The 23,327-nt window shown below is 44.6% G+C and overlaps 1 protein-coding gene across 3 annotated transcripts in view; it reads left to right on the plus strand.

The window, feature by feature from the left end:
• The window catches only part of FAM107B (family with sequence similarity 107 member B), a 67,720-nt gene that overhangs the window by 39,914 nt on the left and 4,479 nt on the right, over positions 1-23,327 (plus strand). For 2 of the 3 annotated variants that reach the window (XM_029077373.2, XM_029077371.2), the window contains one exon: positions 19,320-19,521. In XM_029077373.2, coding sequence (XP_028933206.1) covers positions 19,394-19,521 — 128 coding nt within the window. In that variant the 5' untranslated portion in view covers positions 19,320-19,393. Of the gene's footprint in view, positions 1-16,890; positions 16,976-19,319; positions 19,522-23,327 lie in introns of those variants that run through there. The other variant, XM_029077370.2, reaches the window with a different exon arrangement.

The raw sequence follows: 23,327 nt of genomic DNA on the forward strand, positions 1-23,327 counted from the left end.
TCCTAGTCTGATTTGGCCTGAAGCTGGTGAACATGGCAAAGAGCACAGAGGCAGTTTGCATTAGCAAGAGAATGCAAATGGCACTCGCAAACTACTAGCCTTGCAGTTCATTCCTCCACACAGGCTCATAGTCTTAGACTTCATCCGGTCCTGGACCATCATCGTTTCCTGCCATAAACCAAGATGGCAGTAAAAAGATCCCAATCCTTGAGTAGAGTTGGTTTCCCTGGTGGGGTAGATGCCCTATGCACTGAGAGTGAATCTTCTGCTTTGGTTGTATTTTGCCATGCTCTTAGTAGAGTGCACTGTTCCCAGTGGGTGCTCAGTAAGGAGGATTACTAGTTCTTTTCTTCAGATCAAGTAGTGGGCTGCTGTTTCCATCTTGAGTATTCTGCAAAAGAAATCCTGCATGTTCAGATGATCATGCCTGTAGAAGATGTCATTTAAAGTTTTAGGGGATTTTCATCAGTTGGAAAAATCTAACTCGTGCAGGACCAGATGGAGAGAACTCAGTTTTACATGTGGTAAAACTGAATCACCCGTTCAGTTGAGTCACCAGCTGAGGGATTTCTTGTGGACCACAAAGTTGAACCAAGTGTTAATAAGAAAAGCAACGTAACCTAGTGGAAAGAGCCTGGTTGGAGAGTCAGAAGACCCACGTTTTAATCTCTGCCACTTGTCTGCTAAGTGATCTTGGGCAAGTCACTTCACTTAGCTGTCCCTCAATTTCCTCATATCTAAAATGAGGATTATATCATCTTCTCTCTAATTTATACTGTGAGACTCGTGAGGTAGGGACTGAGTCCAACCTGATTACCTTAACTCCATCCCAGGGTAAGCCTGGCACATAGTAAGGGCTTAACCAAAAAAACAAAAAGACAACAAAACAACCAAGTCTTAGGCCAGGAGCACTACTGAATCAGTTTGGTACTTTGTGAACTCTGAGGAACTGAGCTCTTTCAGGCACAGGGGTACTATTTAGTAAATTGCTAACTCTGAGCACTAAATCAGTGGTAAAAGGTTTTCTGCTCTCAAGGACACCTCCAGTAGGGGTTGATTGCTAAATCTACCCCACCCCCTGGCCCCAGCCCTCTCATAAAACAGGTGCTAGGGGATGGTAATAATAATGGAATTTTATAAAGTCTTTAATTAAGGTTTGTCATCAATACAAGGTAAACAGATGAGATACAGACCCCTGCCCCAGATGGGACACTGCCTCAGTGTGGGTAAATAGATGGCTAGCACAATTATAGTGGACAATAAAATAATGGTCAATTTGTTATTGGAAATATCATTGATTAGTTGGAGAGAGGAATCCTTACACTCCCTCGCGCCAACGAAATAAGCCCAGTCTTTATTTACAACTTATAATAGCCTCCCTGCTCAAGCAGTGTGGAAGGGGCTGGTAGGCTGTGAGGCTCATGTTCTCAGGGGCTCTGGACAGAGGCTGCGAGGTTGGGTTGGCACCAGGGAGACAGCTCTGGCTTCAGACCTCCAGCCACCTTGAAATGAGGGGGTGGAAAACTTCCCACCCCCACCCCAGATGACATTGTGCAGAGTGCTCTCCTCCTCTCCCAGCATCGCGGAATGACATCATACATTAAGTTGCACATGTTCATTATAACATATGGAAGTCTGTTTGAACAGCCAAACCTAAAGAGTTTCTCCAGGGAACTGTCCACCTGTCCCCTTTGCTCCACAGTCTCCAAATTCCCCTCCCACATCCCTGTTCACACACATGCTACCTTGGCCCTGGGCTGAGTATTGCCAGTCTCCTGCTGCTGCCCACTAATTTTGTGTCCAAAGCCGGGTTGCTGCAGGTGCCCAGTACCTTTACAAGAGACAAAGTAGATGGGAGGGAGGGAGACAGACTTCTTGATGAGGTCATGAGTTTGGATTGGTAACAAAACTAAAGGAGCAACCAGCAAATTGTAGCGTATGGAAAAAATTTGAGTGACGTAGCCAACATATTGTTCTAAGACGTAATGACTTTAAGAAAATGGAATGTGTGTCTTTTTTGTCCTACATGGCTGAAAATAGTTTCCCAAATGAAGCATTAACTTGACATAGATGGAGTTAAAGGGGGAAAATAAAAGAATGAATTTAGTTAATATTTCCTTTGTCAACATGGCAAGAGTTCGATTGATTGGGTCTATTCTTCAGGGTTGTTGGGAAGGGACTGTGCCCATACAGCTATGACCTGTAAATGAATATTAGTCTTCCTTTCTGGGGTAACGTTCTCTGGTTCAAACTAAATATCTCTCTCCCTCTCTCCGCCACTTAAATTTGGAGTCTTTAATCATTTTTCTCTGTGAAATCAATTTTAACTGCAATTAATCCAATCCTATTTTCTTCCTCTCCAGAAGTAGTAGTAGAAAGTTATTTATTGAGTATTTACTGAGTGCAGTGTACTGGAAAGTGCAATAGAGGCCCAAGAAACATTACCTGGTCATAAGGCACTTTCTCTCTCTCCCCCAACTCTGTGGCTTCCAGAGTTTCCAGTGGTGGGGCAACTAATATGAATTTAAATATGGCAGCTCACTGAATACATTAATAATAATCGTGCTGTTTGTTATGTGCTTGCTATGTGCCAGACACTCTTCTAAACCCTGGGGTGGATACAAGCAAATCGGGCTGGACACAATCCCTCTCCCACATGGGGCTCACAGTCATTTCCCATTTTACAGATGAGGTAACTGAGGCCCAGAGGAGTGAAGTGACTTGCCCAAGCTCACACAGCAGACATTTGGTGGAGCGGGGATTGGAACACAGGTCCTTCTGACTCCCAGCCCCATGCTCTAATCCACTAGACCACCCTGCTTCCCTATTACATTACCAAGTACCTTACCCAAATCTCCCTGATAAGCTTGTCAGGCACATGCAAGTCTTTGAAATAATGTAATAGAAGTTCTTGCCAGTTGCGCTTGCCCTTTCTTTGGGAGAAATTTCTTGTAATTGTTCTTCCAGGAAGGATTAATAGTTTCCTCTATAGACTGCCACAAATAAAGGGCAAGTTTTCATTAGACATGTTGAAAAGCCATCTGCCTCTGCCTTTTCTGTCTAATGGGAGTAATCCCATCCTGAGTGTCGGGACTGACTTTTCTTTTTGTCGTTGTATGAAAAACAACGTTTATTTTTTAAAGAAGTGGTGACCTTCGTGAGCCGAGAGAGACGTTAAAGCTGTTGGAAAGTCCCTGCAAGACGGTTGAGCAACAAGCCCGGTTGTCCAAAGGAAGATAAACCACATGGTGCTTAAAAGCTTGAGTAACTTCAGAGAAGAAACCACTCTTTGGATCCCAACTGAGTTCTCTAAATTGTGCTGCTGGAGAACTTGACCAGATTCAATGGCACTTCACCTGGTTGGACAGGCTCAAACCACATCTGGCCATTTGGACTTTGGGTATTAACGCTAGGTTGGTGTGCCCCGTGATGGGTAGAGAATCTGTTGTCAGACACTCTGGAGTGACGAATACATCCTGGGAGAGCTGCTAGCCTGACAACCAGCATCCCAGCTCTGACAGTGGTAGATGTTGTATCCCATTTGTGTGATGGTACAAGGAAGGAATGCCAAGTCTGGCTTTAAGGAATAGATAGAATTCCTATAGAGGAAGCATGGCCTAGTGTAAAGAGTGCAGCCTTGGTAGTCGGGAGGCTTGGGGTCTAGACACAACTCCATCATTTGCCTTGGGCAAGTCACTTAACCGCCCTGCACCTCAATTTTCCCATCTGTAAAGTGGGGATGAAATAACCACTCTCCTTACCGCTTAGATTTGGCACCCCATGTGGGACAGGGACTGTGTCGAATCTGATTAGCATAGTGCTTAGCACATAGTAAGGGCTTTGTTGATGTTGTTATTAATTAGGAATCCAAGCATCCTCAAACTGTGAAACCTTAGTCTTGGGGCCAGAATTTGCTTATCACCTAAATCAGCAAGAAAATTCTTCAGTAAAACCATCCTAGGACTCGAGTTTATTCTACACGTTTGGGATAGAATTAGCGAATGGGCACCTTTTTGGATACAGCACAAGGTGGAACTCGGAGGGATGATTATGAATGTTGTCAGACATGATGCAAAATAACGTACTGTGTGTTTTCCTTCACACAGGTTCATTGAGAATGTAGTCCCCACATTACTTTCCTTAAAATCTTGCTCAACTATTTGAAAATCTTGATTCTTTCTTGCCTGCGAAAAGCAAGTAAGATCAGTGGCAGTAATAGTTTTTTTTTAAATTGGTAGCACAGAGCAGGAGTAATGCTATTTATTGAATGCCTACTAACTCAATGCACTGTACTAAGCGCCTGGGAAATACACACAATGGAAACTGATTCACTGTACATGTGCACTTCTCGATGGGCAAAAAAATAATGGGACTTTGTAATACTTTTTGTTAGGACTTTACATAATATTTAATGCCCAGTGCTTTGTTGTCCTTTTAGCATTTCCCACGAAACTGCCACAAGTCTGGAAGTGCTGCTAGTGGGATTAACAATCTGGATTCCTGGAGATTTCATCTCCCCCACCACCCCCGACTTTCCTAATGAATTTCTTGGTTAGAGGGAATAGAGTAAATTCGATAGCTGTTTATGACATTTTGTTTAGGGTGGGTTGTCCTGCCTCTGTTGTTTTTTTTGTTTGTTTATGCCTAAAACATCCAAGGCAGCCTGTGGGAAAGAGGAGTTGACTGGAATTTTAGCTGTTGCCCTGAGAGAGTTGGATTATGGGCAGAGCAGAGCATAGATCAAAGAGATTAAAGATGAAAATTCAATGCAGTGGGACCCCACAGGGTGACATGAACATAGCCCTCAGTAGTGTGTAAACACTTCAGAATCACCTTATTTTCCAAAGAGAAGCTAATTGAGGGTTGAGTTGAGTGGGGGGGTTGAATGATGCATCACACCAACAAACTCCAGCTTTGCATGGCACTTTTCATTCCCGAACCTCAAAGCAATTTATAAATTGCTGCTGTTGGTCCTGATTATCCTCTTGGAGAGAGAGACAGCCTTACAGACAAGTTGTATCTACCCCAGAGTTAGTACAGTAATCGGTGCATAGTACTTAACAATTACCACTATTATCGTTGTTATTATTATTATCATCGTTATCATTATTATTCCTCAAGGAATCTGCCCCTTGATCAACGCCTTGACTAATACTCCTGTATGCGCTATCATTTGGACCCAACACCCTTCCTGTCTCTCTTGAACAGATGTTCTTGTGGCATCAGGCAGGAAAAGGGTGCCTTGCAGTGAATTGTGTCCCTTCCTCTTTCCCTGATGCGTGAAGATTCATGTCAAGGTTATGGGGTTTGAAAGTAATCACTTGCAAGTGCAAGACACCTTTCCTTCTGGAAACGTGAAGCAATTTAGTCTGAGCTCTATTTTTTAAAAATGGTATCTGTTAAGTGCTTACTATGTGCCAGGCATAATCAGGTTGGACAGAGTCCATGTCCCATGTGGGGCTCAGAGTCTTAATCCCTGTTTTGTAGATCAGGTAACAGGCACAGAGAGGTTAAGCTACTTGTCCAAGGTCACCCGGGAGATGTGATGGAACTGGGGTTGGAACCCAGGTTCTCCTACTCCCAGGTCTGAGCTCTTTCCTTTAAGCCAAACTGCTTTCATGTGACTTGTTTAACATCCCAGAGAAAACTAGTTGGGTTGAAAGGCCCTTAAAGACAGGGTTCCTGTCTGCTAACTGATGTATTCTCCCAAGAGTTTAGTACTGTGCCAGAGAAGGTGTACAGTAAATAGTAATGATTGATTAAGAAAACACTGGCCGTGGACCGGACTCTTGGATTCTAAAGCCACAGGTAGAGTAGGAAAAATAGGGCTTCTTCCTATTTGTCAAGCTGGAGACTCCTTTTACTTTCTTTTTCTCACTCTCCCTCTTTCCATGGTATTCAAACAGAGCCCCACATCTCCACCCAGAAATCGAGCTCGGAAACTAAGATTTCTGCAAGGGGTGAATTAGATAGAGTACTGTCAGAGCATTTCGCACATGCAACTTGTTTGATGACAAATTGAGGAGATGCCCTTGGGAAGCTTGGGTCCCCTGCCTTTTTGCTCTTGATCTTTATTAATCAGTCATATTTGTTGAGTTGTAACTGTTCAGAGGAGTATATTAAGTGCTTGGGAGAGTATGATACAACAGAATTGGTAGACATATTGCCTGTCCACAATGAGCTTACAGTTTAGAGGGGGAGACAAGCATTAATATAAATACATGAATTATGGATCTGTACATAAGTGCTCAGGGACTCGGGGGGAGAGGTGAATAAAGGGTGCAAGTACAAGGGCAAATAGAAGGGAATGGGAGAGGAGGGAATAAGGGCTTAGTTGGGGAAGGGCTCTGGGATATGTGCTTCTAATAAGGCTTTGAAAGTGGGGAGAGTGATTGTTGACTATGAAGAGGGAGGGCATTCCAGGCAAGAGGCAGGATGTGGGTGAGGGCTTGGCAGCAAGATAGTTGAGATGTAGGTACAGTGGGTAGATTGGCTGGCATTAGAGGAGCCAAGTATGTGGGCTGAGTTGTGGTAGGAAATCAGGGAAGTGAAGTGTGGGGGGGGGGGCAGGCAAGGTGATTAATAGTAGTAATAATACTTGTGGTATTTAAACACTTATGTACGCAGCACTGTCCTAAGCATTGGGGTAGATACAAGATAATCAGGTCCAAATGAGGCTCACAGTCTAAGTAGGAGGCAGAACAGGTATTTAAGCCCCATTTTATTCATTCATTCAATAGTATTTATTGAGTGCTTACTATGTGCAGAGCACTGTACTAAGCGCTTGGAATGAACAAGTCGGCAACAGATAGAGACAGTCCCTGCCATTTGACGGGCTTATGGTCTAATCGGGGGAGACGGACAGACAAGAACAATGGCAATAAATAGAGTCAAGGGGAAGAACATCTCGTAAAAACCGATGGCAACTAAATAGAATCAAGGCGATGTACATTTCATTAACAAAATATATAGGGTAATGGAAATATATACAGTTGAGCGGACGAGTACAGTGCTGAGGGGATGGGAAGGGAGAGGGGGAGGAGCAGAGGGAAAGGGGGAAAAGAGGGTTTAGCTGCGGAGAGGTGAAGGGGGGGGACCTTCACCATCATTTTACAGATGAGGGACCAGAGGCATAGAGGTATGAAGTGATTTGCCCAAGGTCACACAAAAGACAGTTGTCAGGGCTGGGATTAGAACCCAGGTCCTCTGATTCCCAGGCCCATGCTCTATCCATTAGTCCATTCTGCTTTGTTTGGAGACCATGCTGTAAAAGAGCTTTTCAGAGAGAGACAGGAAATAGAGGATTAGCAAAGAGCAGGCTCAGAACAGTATGAGAGAGGCACACTCATATAATTAAATGTTATGCATGTCAAGTTATTGGTTGTGTAGTGAAGCATGCAGTGACAGGCTTGGTGTGTAGGTGAAGCTACAAAACCTGGGATCAGTCGAGAGTTAAAAATGGATTTCATTGCAGAGTGGGCTGAAAAAAGGCACGTTCATTCTTCCCTTAAAAGCCATTGTGCAATGATGTATAGTCAGAGAGAGACTGAGATAGAATGCTGCATCGCTGTGTTTGCTGTTTGCAATCCTGATGCTGATTTTAATATGGATGTCAAAATGGAAACAAATGCTTTAAAACAAGGACTAAGAGCAGTACTTAGGCAGAGCAAAAGACAGCTGTGCTAGGTCGAAGACGATAACAAGCGTTCTAGGCTGAAATGAAGAAGGAAGCTTTGGGACTTTTCAGGTTGGGGAAAAAAAATTCCTGTCTTTTTGGTGGAATGTCATTCCATGTAGGAATTGGGTGTTGGTCAGGACAGATGTCCCAGTTTGGCACTTTGCAGTCTAATAATAATTGTGGTTTTTGTTAAGTACTTATGATGTGCCAGGGACTGTACTAAGCGCTGGGGTAGATACAAGGCAATTGGGTTGGACACAGTCCCTGTCTTACAAAGGGCTCACAGTCTTAATCACATTTTCCAGAGGAGGTAACTGAGAGCCAGAGAAGTGAAGCAACTTGCCCAAGGTCACACAGCAGACATGCGGCAGAGCCCAGGTCGTTGTGACTCCCAGGTCAGTGCTCTATCCATTAAGCCACTAGAAAGGAGTGACATTTTCCAAGCAGAAACTTCATACCGATCTGGCTTCAAGGGGGCTAAAGTGTCTAGTGTTCCAGGTGCTGCAAACAAACAACATGTCAGGACAGTAAGGGACAGCCGTTGTGTGGGTGCACAGTATGGGTAGAGACTGTGGCTTCACATTAGCTTTTTCAGCCACACAGTTACCAATGAGTAAATTTCACCATCCCTATCTTCTTCTGCATGCACGAAGGTCAACTATAGAGAAACCACTAATAGTCATTTGAGAAAAATAATCGACAACCTCCAGTATTACAAAGGGGTCTTGCTATTACAGTTTTTTGATGTTGGACTTTAAGATTGTTGTGGGCAAGGAGTGTCTGCCAACTCTCTTGTACTCTCCCAAGTGATTAACACGGTGCTCGACACATAGTGGGCACTCAAATACCAATGTTAGATATTAAGTTGTGTTATGCTTTGGGAGGAGGGATTTGTAAAAAAAAAAAAAATGAATGAAAATCATTGAGATGATTTGCAAAAAATGAAAAACAATCAGGACAACCCTATTTGGCATTGCCAAAGGAGAGTTTTGACTTTGTGGGTTGTTGGTTATGTGGATGGAAAGTCAGAACTAGAGAGTAAAGCAATTTTGGAAACGAATCCTGTGAGGAAGATGTGTAATTGAGGCGTGATGACAAGCAAATGAAAGAGAAGTTGCGGTGTGACAGACATCCTCAGAGTTTACCAAATTGATAAGCACAGTTGTACCGCTCGTTGCCTTCAAAACTGAGTCAGAAATCAAATGAAGACCTCTTTTGTATTCAAGTGAAAAAATAGAAAAAAACCAATTGGCTCACTGACCTGGGATTCAAAATGCCGCTTTCCCAACTGTTTAATATTTTTAAGGCGAATGTCCAAAGCGTTCAGCTTCTAGAATAATCCCTGAATAGACAAAATTTCAGTTTCTCAGGGATTTATGTTGATTAACATTTGCTGCATATTAATGAAGTGCTAATGATTTACTGGGAATAATTATACAAACCTTTGTGTTGCTGTTATTTCCCAGTCGATGATAATTGAATCTATTTTATTGTGGCAAGTCAGCTTCATTGCCGACTACCCAGCATTGAGCCACTCTGGACTTCCTGTGTGATCCCTCAGTTTGGTGTAGTCTTCTGTTTTGAATCAGCCAAGAGAGAGAGGAGTCCAAGGTAGGAATGGCCAAACTCTTTAATCCCAGAGGCCATGGGCAGTTTTTAGCAAATGAGGATCTATTGCCCCTCTAGACTATCAGCTTGTTGTGGGCAGGGAATGTTTCTGTTTATTGTTGCACTCTCCCAAGCACTTAGTCCTGTGTCAGAGTACTATGTCTGATAATTCTGTTGTATTGTACTCTCCCAAGCGCTCAGAACAGTACTCTGCACACGGTAAGTGCTAAATAAATACCATTTATTGAATAATAATAATAATTGTGGTATTTGAGCGCTTACTCTGTGTCAGGTAACGTACTAAGGGCTGAGATGGATACAAGCAAATTGGGTTTGATACAGTCCCTGTCCCATGTGGAGCTAACAATCTCAATTCCCATTAAAGAGATGAGGTAAATGAGGCCCAGAGAAGTTAAGTGACTTGCCCAAGGTCACACAGCAGACAAGTGGCAGAGGCAGGATTAGAACCCATAACCTTTTGACTCTCAGGGAGAGGCTGTGTTCTATGCTCTTGCCCATTGATTGATTTCCAGGATGAATTCAGCATTCTGTGAAAAAGTACTGCTCCACTCAGTGATTAATTTGGCTGCTGTTCAGTCTGAAGAGCCCTCACACCCCAAAGGGATGTTTGCTTTTCTTTCACCCTTGTTCTCCGTACAAATTAATCTAAATCCTCAAATTTACACCAGAAGCCTGTTGGGCTTAGGAGCAGTTGGGACTCTTGTGGTTAAACTTGATGAAATTGTGAAAAGCAGCAGGGTGGAGGAGGGAGAAGAGAAGATTTCCTCCTTGAAGAGTTGTACTATTAGGGAGGGGAGGGACTGATCTGGGGCACCAAGTACCTTTCGCTTGCCAGTTTCCATGGAAAGTGTGGAAACTCGAATAAACATTCCCCTGTTGACTGTCAAAGCTCCTTTCGTTCTGAGAACCCGCAGGGAGAGAGTGACAGAATGGAGACTTGAGCTCAGGAGGTAGAATGCTCCCTAGGGTCCCCTCAGAGACTAATGTATTCTGGACATCCCCGAGTGAGGGTGTGGAAGTGTGGGGGATGTATTTATTTTTATTATGCTTTGAAAACTTTGAAGTGTACAGACCAAGGATAAATCTGGCTCATTAACTGAGGGCAGAAGGCTAGATGTTAATGACTAAGCGAAGCCTAAACCACCATATGCAACATCCCCAATGGAGCAAGAATTAGGGGAGGGGAAAATGCTGCAGAAAGCGACTCTACTGGAGCTTTCTTACTCTGTGACACCTGGTGGATTGACCATCCTATCTCTGCATGATGTGCCAAGAAGAGATGGATTTTCAGTTGTAACCAGGCTTCTTTTCAGACAAAGGAGTTTCAGCAGCTGAATATTATTCAAACCTCGTCCATGTGTAGTTTGTAGGCCGTTTGACTAAATCACCCCCCTCCCCCCCGCCAAAAAAAACAACCAAAGAAACAATACTTCCTGAGCAATTACTCTTGGGAAGAGCCCTCTACTAAGTGTGTTTGGGAATGTACAATAAAGTTAGTGTCAGTCAAACAATTGTATTGAGTGCTTACTTTGTGTAGAGCACTGTATTAAGCCCTTGGGAGAGAACAGTATAACAGATACATTCCCTGCCCACAGTGAGCTTACAGTCTGCAGGGGGACATGGACATTAATAGAAGTAAATGAGTTGCAGATATGTACATAAGTGCTGTGGGTCTGGGAAGGGAAGTGAATAAAGGGAGGATACAGAGGGGAGTGGAAGAAAAGGAAAAGAGGGCTTGGTCAGGGAAAGCCTCTTGGAGGAGATTTCAGTAAGGCTTTGAAGGGATGGGAGAGTAATTGTTGAATATAGACATTGTTCCAGGCCAGAGGCAGGCCAGCAGCTAGATAGATTATAATAGGAGAGCAGCAAGGTGAAGTAGGAGGGGGCAAGGTGAATGAGTGCTTTAAAGCCTAAGGCAAGGAGTTTCTGTTTGGTGGGGAGGTGGATGGGCAACCACTGGCGCTTCTTGAGGAGTGGGGCAACAAGGACTGAATATTTTTGTAGAACAGTGATCCAGACAGCAGAGAGAAGTATGGACGGGAGTGGGGAAAGACAGGAGGCAGGGAGGTCAGCAAGGAGGTTGATGCAGTCATCAAGGTGGAAAAGGATAAGTGCGTGGATTAATGTGGTAGCAGTTTGGTTGGAGAGGAAAGCATGGATTTTAGCGATGTTGTGAACATTCGCTGTCCTTAAGAAACTTAGGATCTAGCAGGGGAGACACACTAAAGCTGCAGCTAGGGGAAGCATCCAGGTATGAAGATCTATACAGAAGCTCTCTGATAGCAGGGAGAAGGAAGCAGAGAGGAGTACCTAAATGTGAAGGTTCCTAAGCCTTTAAGTGATATGGTAGGGGAAGAAATTGAGTGGGGAGGTGAGGAATTGATTGAATTAAACAGAGAAGGCCTCCTGGAGGAGATGGGCTTTGAGGAAGACTTAGAAAGTGGGGAGAGTAGTGGCCAACCAGATGTGAAGGGGAAGGGAGTTCCAGGCAGGAGGAAGGATGTGAGCAAGAGGGCGAGGGACAATGAGTAGGTTGGTATTAGAGGAGCATGGTGTGTGGGCTGGGTCTCCTAGGTAGGGAAATGTGGCTGCCTCGTATTGGGGCAGAAATGGGACACTCAGAATTACATGAGGAGGAGATCCTGGAGAAGAATGAATCCCCGAGGAGTATCTGCCTTGCTTAGTCTGGGAAATACAGCTGCCTGTATCCTGACAGTGTTTGTAGGGCAGGACTAACTCGTGCTCCCTCTTGAACCCAGGGGTATCCTAGAATTCTCTCAGACACATTGGAAACCCACCACGGAGAGCAGAACGTTCTCCTTGGGAGGATGAAACTGTCCAGTTCTTAATGAGCTGGACATCGAATGTATCTGACAGTAAGCCCTCATTTTCTCTTCTCCCATTCCCTTCTGCATTGCCCTTGCTCTTGGATTTGTATCCTTTATTTACACCTGACTCAGCCTCACGGCTCTTGTGTACATATCCATAACATTTATATTCATGCCTGTCTTCCCCTCTAGACTGTAAGCTTAGTCTGGGCAGGGAACGTGTCTGCCAACTCTTATATTGTACTGTCCCAAGTGCTTAGTACAGTGCTGGGCATACAGTAAGCACTCAAATGTGAGTAGTAGTAGTGTTAAGCACTTACTTTGTGCAGAACACTAAGCCCTGGGAGAGCATACACAGATGGGAATTAGGCAGACCACTTCTCTCCCCCATCTTCAAAACCCTACTAAAATTACATCTACAGGAAGCCTTCCCTGACTAATCTGTCAACCCCTCACCTTTCTCTTTCCGAGTCGCTTGAGTTCTCACCCCTAAAGTCACTAAAGTACACCATCCCCTGCCTCCCCACAAACCCTACAGCACTTATGTACACGTAGCCTTAAACCCCGTTGCTTCCGTCATTTATTTTAATGTTTGTCAACCGCACTAGATGTTTAATAGATGATAATGTTGGTATTTGTTAAGCGCTTACTATGTTCATTCATTCAATAGTATTTATTGAGCGCTTACTATGTGCAGAGCACTGTACTAAGCGCTTGGGATGAACAAGTCGGCAACAGATAGAGACAGTCCCTGCTGTTTGACGGGCTTACAGTTTAATCGAGGGAGACGGACAGACAAGAACAATGGCACTAAACAGCGTCGAGGGGAAGAACATCTCGTAAAAACAATGGCAACTAAATAGAATCAAGACGATGTACAATTCATTAACAAAATAAATAGGGTAACGAAAATATATACAGTTGAGCGGACAAGTACAGTGCTGTGGGGATGGGAAGGGAGAGGTGGAGGAGCAGAGGGAAAAGGGGAAAATGAGGCTTTAGCTGCGGAGAGGTAAAGGGGGGATGGCAGAGGGAGTAGAGGGGGAAGAGGAGCTCAGTCTGGGAACGCCTCTTGGAGGAGGTGATTTTTAAGTAAGGTTTTGAAGAGGGAAAGAGAATCAGTTTGGCGGAGGTGAGGAGGGAGGGCGTTCCGGGACCGCGGGAGGACGTGACCCGGGGGTCGACGGCGGGATAGGCGAGACCGAGGGACGGTGAGGAGGTGGGCGGCAGAGGAGCGGAGCGTGCGGGGTGGGCGGTAGAAAGAGAGAAGGGAGGAGAGGTAGGAAGGGGCAAGGTGATGGAGAGCCTTGAAGCCTAGAGTGAGGAGTTTTTGTTTGGAGCGGAGGTCGATAGGCAACCACTGGAGTTGTTTAAGAAGGGGAGTGACATGCCCAGATCATTTCTGCAGGAAGATGAGCCGGGCAGCGGAGTGAAGAATAGACCGGAGCGGGGCGAGAGAGGAGGAAGGGAGGTCAGAGAGAAGGCTGACACCGTAGTCTAGCCGGGATATAACGAGAGCCCATAATAGTAAGGTAGCCGTTTGGGTGGAGAGGAAAGGGCGGATCTTGGCGATATTGTAGAGGTGAAACCGGCAGGTCTTGGTAACGGATAGGATGTGTGGGGTGAACGAGAGGGACGAGTCAAGGATGACACCGAGATTGCGGGCCTGCGGGACGGGAAGGATGGTCGTGCCATCCACGGTGATGGAGAAGTCTGGGAGCGGGCCGGGTTTGGGAGGGAAGATGAGGAGCTCAGTCTTGCTCATGTTGAGTTTTAGGTGGCGGGCCGACATCCAGGTGGAGACGTCCCGGAGGCGGGAGGAGATGCGAGCCTGAAGGGAGGGGGAGAGGACAGGGGCGGAGATGTAGATCTGCGTGTCATCTGCGTAGAGATGGTAGTCAAAGCCGTGAGAGCGAATGAGTTCACCGAGGGAGTGAGTGTAAATAGAGAACAGCAGAGGGCCAAGAACTGACCCTTGAGGAACTCCAACAGTTAAAGGATGGGAGGGGGAGGAGGCTCCAGCGTAGGAGACCGAGAATGATCGGCCAGAGAGGTAAGAGGAGAACCAGGAGAGGACAGAGTCCGTGAAGCCAAGGTGAGATAAGGTATGGAGGAGGAGGGGATGGTCGACAGTGTCAAAGGCAGCAGAGAGGTCAAGGAGGATCAGAATGGAGTAGGAGCCATTGGATTTGGCAAGAAGGAGGTCATGGGTGACCTTAGAGAGAGCAGTCTTGGTAGAGTGGAGGGGACGGAAGCCAGATTGGAGGGGGTCTAGGAGAGAATGTGCAGAGCACTACAGAGCACTGTTCTAAGCGCTGGAGTAGACACAGGGGAATCAGGTTGTCCCACGTGGGGCTCACAGTCTTAATCCCCATTTTACAGATGAGGTAACTGAGGCACAGAGAAGTTAAGTGACTTGCCCACAGTCACACAGCTGACAAGTGGCAGAGCCGGAATTCTAACTCATGACCTCTGACTTCAAAGCCCGTGCTCATTAGCTCCTTGAGGAAAGGGGTCGTGTCTATTTATTGTATTGTACTCTCCCAAGCGCTGAGTAAAGTGCTCTGCAGAGAGTAAGTGCTCGATAAATACCATTATTTGATTGATGGCTGCCAGTGCAGGCAGCTTCCCCCTGACTGAAGAGCAGGTTTATTCATTTATATCACATTTTGAAGAGCCAAAGTTTGTGCTGTGCTCAGCATATAGGAAGCGCTCAATAAATACTATTGAATGAATTCAGCAATGCCACTATTTTCCTTCTAAATTTTTATTACAAGAACGAGGTATTTAAAGAGAAAACATCTAAGCCCTGGCTGTGCGTCTATCCGGCGCCACCTACCGTTTGATGCACTTTTTAGCTCCCCGCCTACCCTCCCTGCTCTCTTTTCCCGGGATCCGTGAACAAGAACCTGGCTCTCAGCGACAGAAACACATATTGATGCAATATTGCCGACAACAGTGTTCTTTACAAATATGAGCAGCTATATATAGTCAGGGAAAATGGAAAATTCTGTTCACTTCAATGCACTTTTCTAAAGTTGCACTTCTTACCAGAGGTGAACAAAATACTCATTGCCTTGACAATACAGAATTACTATCAGATCACCCTAATATCACTCTATTCTTGGAATTGGAGAACCTGCCAGGGGAATAATGATCTCAAGACAAGAGAGAGTTGGTCAGCATTGGTTGGAAAACCATTCCTGAACTTCTTCAAATGTTCCTCACACTCTGCACATGTTTGGTTCTAACATTATTTCCTGGATTGGGATTAGTTTGAGACTCATAGTTTGGGTTCTGGGATTTTGTGTAGGTTGTTAGTAAGACAGTCCATGCCTTTCTAATTTGAAGTACTATGTGGTTAGTATTTTAAAAAGTATTGTTATGAATCTCGAGGTGAACTTTGTAGCCCCATTTTTACAGCTGGAGAAATGGAGGCAAGGCAGGACAAGTGAGTAGCAGGAGGTCCCACGATGAGCCGGTGACAGAACTAAACCTTCCTGCTTCCCAGACCAGCGTTAGATGCTGCATTCTCATTTTATGAATGGGGAAACTGAGTCATAGAGAGGCATTTTGTGACTGTCCCAAGCCGTGCATGGACCTGGAAAATAGCGACCATTGGCTTATTCAACAAAGGCATCTTTAAGGCAAAGAAATTCCACAGAGCAAGCCAAAATGATCTCATTGCATCAGTCAGTTTCAGCCTCTAAGACCAATATATAATAATAATAATAATGTTGGTATTTGTTAAGCGCTTACTATGTGCAGAGCACTGTTCTAAGCGCTGGGGGAGATACAGGGTAATCAGGTTGTCCCACGTGAGGCTCACAGTTTAATCCCCATTTTACAGATGAGGTAACTGAGGCACAGAGAAGTTAAGTGACTTGCCCACAGTCACACAGCTGACAAGTGGCAGAGCCGGGAGTCGAACCCATGATCTCTGACTCCGAAGTCCAGGCTCTTTCCACTGAGCCATGCTGCTTCCCAAGATTGCCACTAAGTTGTGGTACTTCTTTGTTGGGACCTCGTGGCTCACCCAAGTCGTCGATTATAGCATCATAGTGCCCATATCACGTTGAAAGAAGCATCAAGCTCACGTATTGTCCTCTTCTCAAGGATGAGAAAACTGTCCTTCCAGGAATATTCCAGGGTTGGAAACAGTTGATTATCATGTGCAGGAGCTGGGAAACAGTGTGTAGAAGCCTGGCATGCAGTGAGGTCCAGACATCATCTAGATCAGTAGAGTTCCTCCTCAACACTTCTGATACACATTTGGGCTACACATTTGGGTATTCTCTCTCCCCCAAGGACCCTCCCCCGGAGTAACATGTGAATATCATTAAACTCACTTCTTCTTCCTTCCCCCTACCTGAAGTTATTTTAGTGTCTATCTCCTCTGCTAGATTGTTAGTTCCTCTAATGCAAGGACTGTGTCTACTCTTCCAAGCACTTAGTACAATGCTCTGCACAGAGTCAGAGTTCAATAACTGCTGATTGATTGATTGATTACTTGCTCTTCTATGGGTCATCCGCCCTTATCAAGAACACCATAAATATAAGAGTTGTGGAGTGATTCAGGGTAGTTAACCACATGGACAAAGAAGGAGTCCTTTTATGGACATTTTTCATCTTTTGAGTTTAATGATTAACTAGGATAAAACTTGGCTTTGACTTTCATAGTGCAGCAAGTAGCTGCATTAAAGGAGCAGGGCTGCATTTGAATTTTAGCCACGGAGATTTTGGTAGTTGGGGTAAGATCAACGCTGCTCTCTGGGACTCCGGACGGTCGGAATCAGGATGGACCTCCTGCTCAGATTGTCGTTTAGTCCAGGCGATCAAGGTACATTTAACAGGGTCGATGGGGACTGTGGGCATTGAAATCTTCAAAGACCGTTTCATAGGGGTTGTGTTCTAGGTCCTAATATTTGACGATAAGTTTAGGATTCAGTGATCAAATGCTTTGGGTGGCAGTTTGGCACTGCATTTAATTACCAATCAGTGGTATCTGTTGAGTGGTTACTGGGTACAAAGCACTGTGCTAAGCACTTGGGAGAGTACAGTAAAGTTGATAGATATGATTCCTGCCCACAGTTCTGCTTACAGATCAGAGGGGAAACGGACATTAAAATAAATGACAGATCAGGGAAATGCCAGAATATAAGGCTATGTACATAAATGCTCTGGGGATTAGGTGAGTATCAAAGTGCTAAAGTATACACAGCCAAGCGTGTAGACAACACAGAGTTGAGGATGAAACAGATATGAAGGGTTCATCAGGGAAGATCTGTTGGAGGAAATACATTTTGTATAGGATTTTGAAGGTGCTTGACACATAGTAAGAGCTTAACAAATATCATAAAAAAGCGGGGAGAGTGGTGTTCTGTCTGATATGAAGGGGAGGGAGTTCCAGGCCAGAAGGAAGATGTGAGCAAAGCAAGACAGAAGAACAGCGAGAAGGTTCACTCATTCAGTTGTATTTATTGAGTGCTTACTATGTTCAGAGCATAGTATTAAGGCTTGGGAGAATACAATCTAGCACTAAACGACACATTCCCAGCCCACAACGAGCTTACATTCTAGAGGGGGAGACCGACATTAATATAAATAAATAAATTACAGGTATGTACATAAGTGCTGTGGGGCTGAGAGGAGGGATGATTAAAGGGAGGAAGTCAGGGTGACGCAAAATGGAGTGGAGGAAGAGGAAATGTGGGCTAGGTTGTAGTAGGAGATGAGCGAGGAAAGGTAGGAAAGGAGAGCTGGTTGAGCGTCTTAAAGCCAACAGTGAGGAGTTTCTGTTTGATGTGGATGTAAATGGTCAACGACTGGAAGTTTTTGAGGAGTGGGGAGATTTGAACTGCATGGTAGAGTAAAGAATGGACTCGAGAAGGAAGAGACAGGAAGCTGGAAGTCAGCTAGGAGGCTATTGCAGTAGTCGAGGCAGGATAGCATAAATACTTGGATCGACATTGTGACAGTTTGGATGGAGAGGAACAGATTTTAGGATTTGGTGACAGACTGAATATGTGGGTTGAATGAAAGAGATGAGTCAAAAACAATGCCAATGTTATGGGCTTGTGAGACAGGCAAGATTGTTTTTGAAACGAACCCTTGCACTTCTGACAAATCTATATAAAATAATCTCATAGGAGTATTGTCTGTCCTGGGTAATTATATCGACTCTTTTTTCATTGTTTCATGGTGAGGTACATTCTGAAAAATATCAAAATTGAATAAAACAAAATTACAAAATGTGTGGCTAGAAATTCGCTTTGCTAAGTAAGAACATATTTAATACTTGGAATGTGGTAGCAGTTGTCTCTAGGAAACTGAGAAGTGTTTTACAAGCATTATGTAATGACCCCGGCCAGCATCCTTTTGTGGTAAATTGAGGAGCTGACAATAAAAAAAAGTACCTCATTGGTCAACTCTGTGTTTCCACTGACATCTCAGCAGTTGCATCACCTACAAAATGAAAGAGTGGGGGGAGGCGGGGGGAAAGACTGAGCGTCAGACCGGAGGTCCAATCCTGATTCCTTTACTTTTGGTTTGTTTTATTAGTATTATTTTTTGTAGTATATGTTAAGCACTTACTATTTCTCAACCACTGTTCTAATATGCTGGGGTAGATGCAAATTAATCAGGTCAGACATAGACTGTGAGCCCCAGTGTTGGGCAGGGACTAAGTAGGAGGAAGAACAGGTGTTTTACAGTTGAGGAAACTGAAGCACATAGAAGATGTGACTTGCCCATGGTCACACAGCAGGCAAATAGAACTGGGATTGGACCCCAGGTCCTCTGCCTCCCGTGCCCGTGCTCTTTCCTCTTGGCCAGGTTGCTCTGTGACTGTGCATAAGTCACTTAACTTCTCTGTGCTTCAGTTTTCTCATCTGTACTCTGAGACAGAGATTGATTTGGGGATAGTGATTCATCCCGGGGCCTGGGGCAAACCATTTAGCCTCTCTTCTCTGGTTCCGCCATGCTTGTAATGTGGTGGCCCTGCAAGGGGTTGTGGGAGTTTAAGTATTTTTTCATCTTCAAAGAGTTGCCAGAAGCATCATTATAAAGAGAAAAATGAGTAGAAGCAATGGAATGGTGACATCATCCATGGTTGCCCACATTCTCAAACCTCCACGGTTCTAAAGACAAGACAATTTAGAATCTTCCCTGTTTTTGTTTTGCAGGCATCCAAATCGAGGACTCCGACCTTACAGAGGACACTGAGCTTAAAGATCCGTATCTCACTTCCAGAAGTATCATGGCTGAACCAGACTACATCGATGATGATAATCCCGAACTAATTAAACCTCAGAAACTAATTAATCCTGTTAAAACCTCTCGGAACCATCAAGACCTTCATCGGGAACTTCTGATGAATCAAAAGAGGTAAAGTGATCTGGAGGCGAGACTAACCATCTTGGCTCGTTTCTTTTGTTGTTGTTTGTTTCATTTTTTTCCCCTTCCCACCCTCTCCCGCGAAAACATTTATTTAGTGAATTTTAAGCTGTTTGATCCAATTGTGACTTTGTAATTTCACATAAATCCATAGGCCCTAAAGCAATAGGTAATAGGAGCCACATTCTGGGTATGCTACCTGACTTTGTGCAGTTCCCAGTAGTAGTATCAATCGATCAATGGTATTTATTGAGCACTAGTGAAGTGCAGAACACTCTACTAAGCACTTGGGAAAGTACAACACAACAGAGTTGGTAGGTGTGATCCCTGTCACAAGGAGTTTACAATCTACAGAGGAAAAGAGACATTAATAATATACATTTCCCAGTTGGTCCTTACATAGTTGACAGGGTACATGTATGTTCCAGAAACTTTGGGGTAGTTTGTTAGGTTATGTATTTTTCATTTTGAAGTCAGAGAGTTAGAGTAGTGCCCATAGCAGCCTGGCCTGGGAGGGAGTTGAACAGAGTCTGAGAGTTGGAGGACCTGAGTACTAACCTGGTTCCACCATTTGTCTGCTGTGTGACCTTGGAGAAGTCACTTAACTTCACTGTGCTTGTTTAAATACCTGCTTTCCCTCCTACTTAGACTGTGAGTCTCGTGAAGTACAAGGACTGTGTCTGACCTGATTATCATTATCTCCCCCAACTCTTTACTACAGTGCTTGGGACATAGTGTTTAACAAATGTTATCATCATTATTATTATTACTATAATTATTTATAGGAACCATAGACTCTAGGCAGAATTCAATCCAGAAAAAGCAAGGCCGACAATCCCATATTTAGGAAAGGCTCAACAGAGAGAGAAAAGAGGTAAAGAGATCAACGATCAAACCCAAACAAAGAGACACACAGGCTAAGGTGGGCTGTCTGACCAGTTGTTTAGTAATTAGTTATAACTGGTAGAGGGGGAGAATAAGTATTTTCCCTTGTGGCTCTTCCCTGATATTAAACTGGCCTTCAGAAGTTAGGAGAAGGGCTGTACTAAATGTAAAGTGATCAGAATACAGAGCTGTTTGACCTGCTTTAAAACAAAACAAACCTTTGGACCTTGAGTGTATTGGAGGGGGCTTAAAGAATCATGTGTTAAGCCTTGCTCCTCTGGTCTGTGCTTGTGGGCATGGAATATGTCTACCAACTCTGTCCTGTTATCTCCCAAGCACTTAGTACAGTGCTCTGCTCGCAGTAAACACTTAGTAAATATGATTGATTCTGGGGTCTTTCAGGAAAGCTGCCTGGTCTTGTGAACCAGGACACTTTCCTCCCCTCTCTTAGTCCCCAAAGCACCATTCGTTGGCTGAAGACCAGGTTTTTGAAAACCATGTCTGCATGTTGACTCAGTCTCCGAATCGTTTGAGCACCTGCCAAATTGCTTAAGACACCCTGGCCGAGACATTGCGAGACCTTCTAGGTGACCGTAGCGATTTTTAATGAGACCCGCGATGGTGTGTTTAGACCAAGTTCCAAGTTATAAGTGGTCGAAAGGAACTGTTACAGCAGGAACTTTAGTTTGGCAAAAAGAACATCCAGCAAACTCAACCACTTCAGGTTGTCTGCAGGGCGGCATGGCCCACAGGACAGTCTGAGGAGTTGATTTTTCCCGATTTGTTTCTGCCGAGCCTGTATGAATGAATTACATACGCACAGATATCTGGGAATACTTTCAAAAGCTTTTATGGTGGAAAATGGTCATGAGGTATTTAATGTAACCAAGTTTTATAATAATAATAATGTTGGTATTTGTTAAGCGCTTACTATGTGCCAAGCACTGTTCTAAGCGCTGGGGTAGACACAGGGGAATCAGGTTGTCCCACGTGGGGCTCACAGTCTTCATCCCCATTTTACAGATGAGGGAACTGAGGCCCAGAGAAGTTAAGTGACTTGCCCACAGTCACATAGCTGACAAGTGGCAGAGCTGGGATTCGAACTCATGAGCCCTGACTCCAAAGCCCGTGCTCTTTCCACTGAGCCACGCTCCATGCAATATGATATCGAGAAGGAAAGGGTGTCTTCTCTTTCTTTTTTTATGGTATTTGTTAAGCACTTACTGTGTGCCAGGCACTGTACTAAGCCCTAGCGTAGATGGTAGATACAACCTAATCAGGTTGGATGCAATCCCTGTCCCACTAGGGCTTACAGTTTTAATCCTCATTTTACAAATGAGGTAACTGAGACACTGAAAAGTTAAGTGACTTGCTTGAGGTCACCCAGCAGAAAAGTGGGGGAGACGGAATTAGAATGCAGGTGTTCTGACTCCCAGCCCCGTGCGCTTTCTACCAGGCCATGCTGCTTCTACTTCCTTTGCAACTTTCCCACAGCACCCAGAAACAATGGGTGCTCAATAAATGTTGCTGACTAAGCCCCAGAATGATGTAGCCACTCTATTTCTGTGTGAACAGAAAAAATTTCTGTGTGAGATGGAAAAAATCTCCTTCTTTCAGACATGAGAACTTGAGCAGAGTAGCCTTTCTCTGTAATCTGAAACCAAGAAGCAGTCCAGCGTGGGAGTTCTCTAAAGTTTGAAGCGCCTTTAAATGGATTAATCTGAGGTCTAGATTGTAAGATCCTCCAGAGGATTGTATCTACTTGCTCTCTCACTACCCCAAGCCCTTAGCACAGTGATCTGCAACACAGTGAGCATTCAGTAAGTATCATCGACTGATTGAGGTCTCTGGGGCTGAGATGCAAGTACAAGGTGCCTTCCCGATCCAAGAATATCTCCACACTTCCCCCCTTCGATCCAGCCATGCTCTCTCTCCTGGTTCCTGGCTGTCAGGAGTCCTACTCCTAGACATCACATGTGGGAACATTGAGGTCTCTGGGGCCTGAACTAGGAAGAAGAAGAGCTGACACCATTGCTTCCCTCACCGTCCCATCCCTGCTTACCTGCCTGAGCCCCGTTTCCCACCATCTCAGAAAAAGTTGTTGGTTAGATTCTGGTGGTCGGGTCTTTTTTGTATTTAGCATTGAGCACCAAGAGCGATAAGAGCCTGTAGCCCGACGGTTTCTAACAATCGGCTGGCTCTCCGGCCTTTCTCTTTGTTCACATGGAAAATTAAAAGTGACTCTATATCATGAAATAGTCGCTAAAATCTTATCAGATCGAGAGCAGTCGAAGCCTAGAACATTTGTCTTGCGAATCCCATTTTTTTCTCTTTGGGGCTTCTAAATAGTTTATCTTTCTGGACCCCTTGTGACTGAGATGGAATATTGTATAATATATAAATCCATTTATGTCTTGTCAGGTTAGTGTATCATCAACCAGTCAAGTAGCTTTTGCATAATCCAAAAGAATTAGGATAACCCTGAAAATGAGTGATTGGGCACGGAGGAGAGGGAATCAGTGGGAAAGGGAATGGAGGGTGTGAAAGGGAGAAAAATTAGGTATTCAGTGTGGAACAGGCCAGATATCCAGGAGGAGACGGGAATTTAAAGTACATCGAACTCCACAGGAGAAAGCTTGACTTCAGAAGGTCTGAAGAATGGTTGTAGGGGACCGAGGGATAGAGATTGCCCTAAAAGTTTTTAATTCTTGACCTCATTTACCCTGAGAAGTTAACCAAGCTATAGAATGCCACACCCCTTTCCTTCCCTGCTCGCACTGGTTCCCGTCCCCTTTTTCCCTCTAGACTGTAAGCTCATTATGGGCTGGGGATGGGTATGTTATATTGGTGTACTCTCCCAACCGCTTCATGTAGTGCTCTGCACACAGTAAGTGCTCAGTAAATACTATTGA

The sequence above is a fragment of the Ornithorhynchus anatinus genome, chromosome 13, assembly GCF_004115215.2.
Source record: "Ornithorhynchus anatinus isolate Pmale09 chromosome 13, mOrnAna1.pri.v4, whole genome shotgun sequence".
Lineage (NCBI taxonomy): Eukaryota > Metazoa > Chordata > Mammalia > Monotremata > Ornithorhynchidae > Ornithorhynchus > Ornithorhynchus anatinus.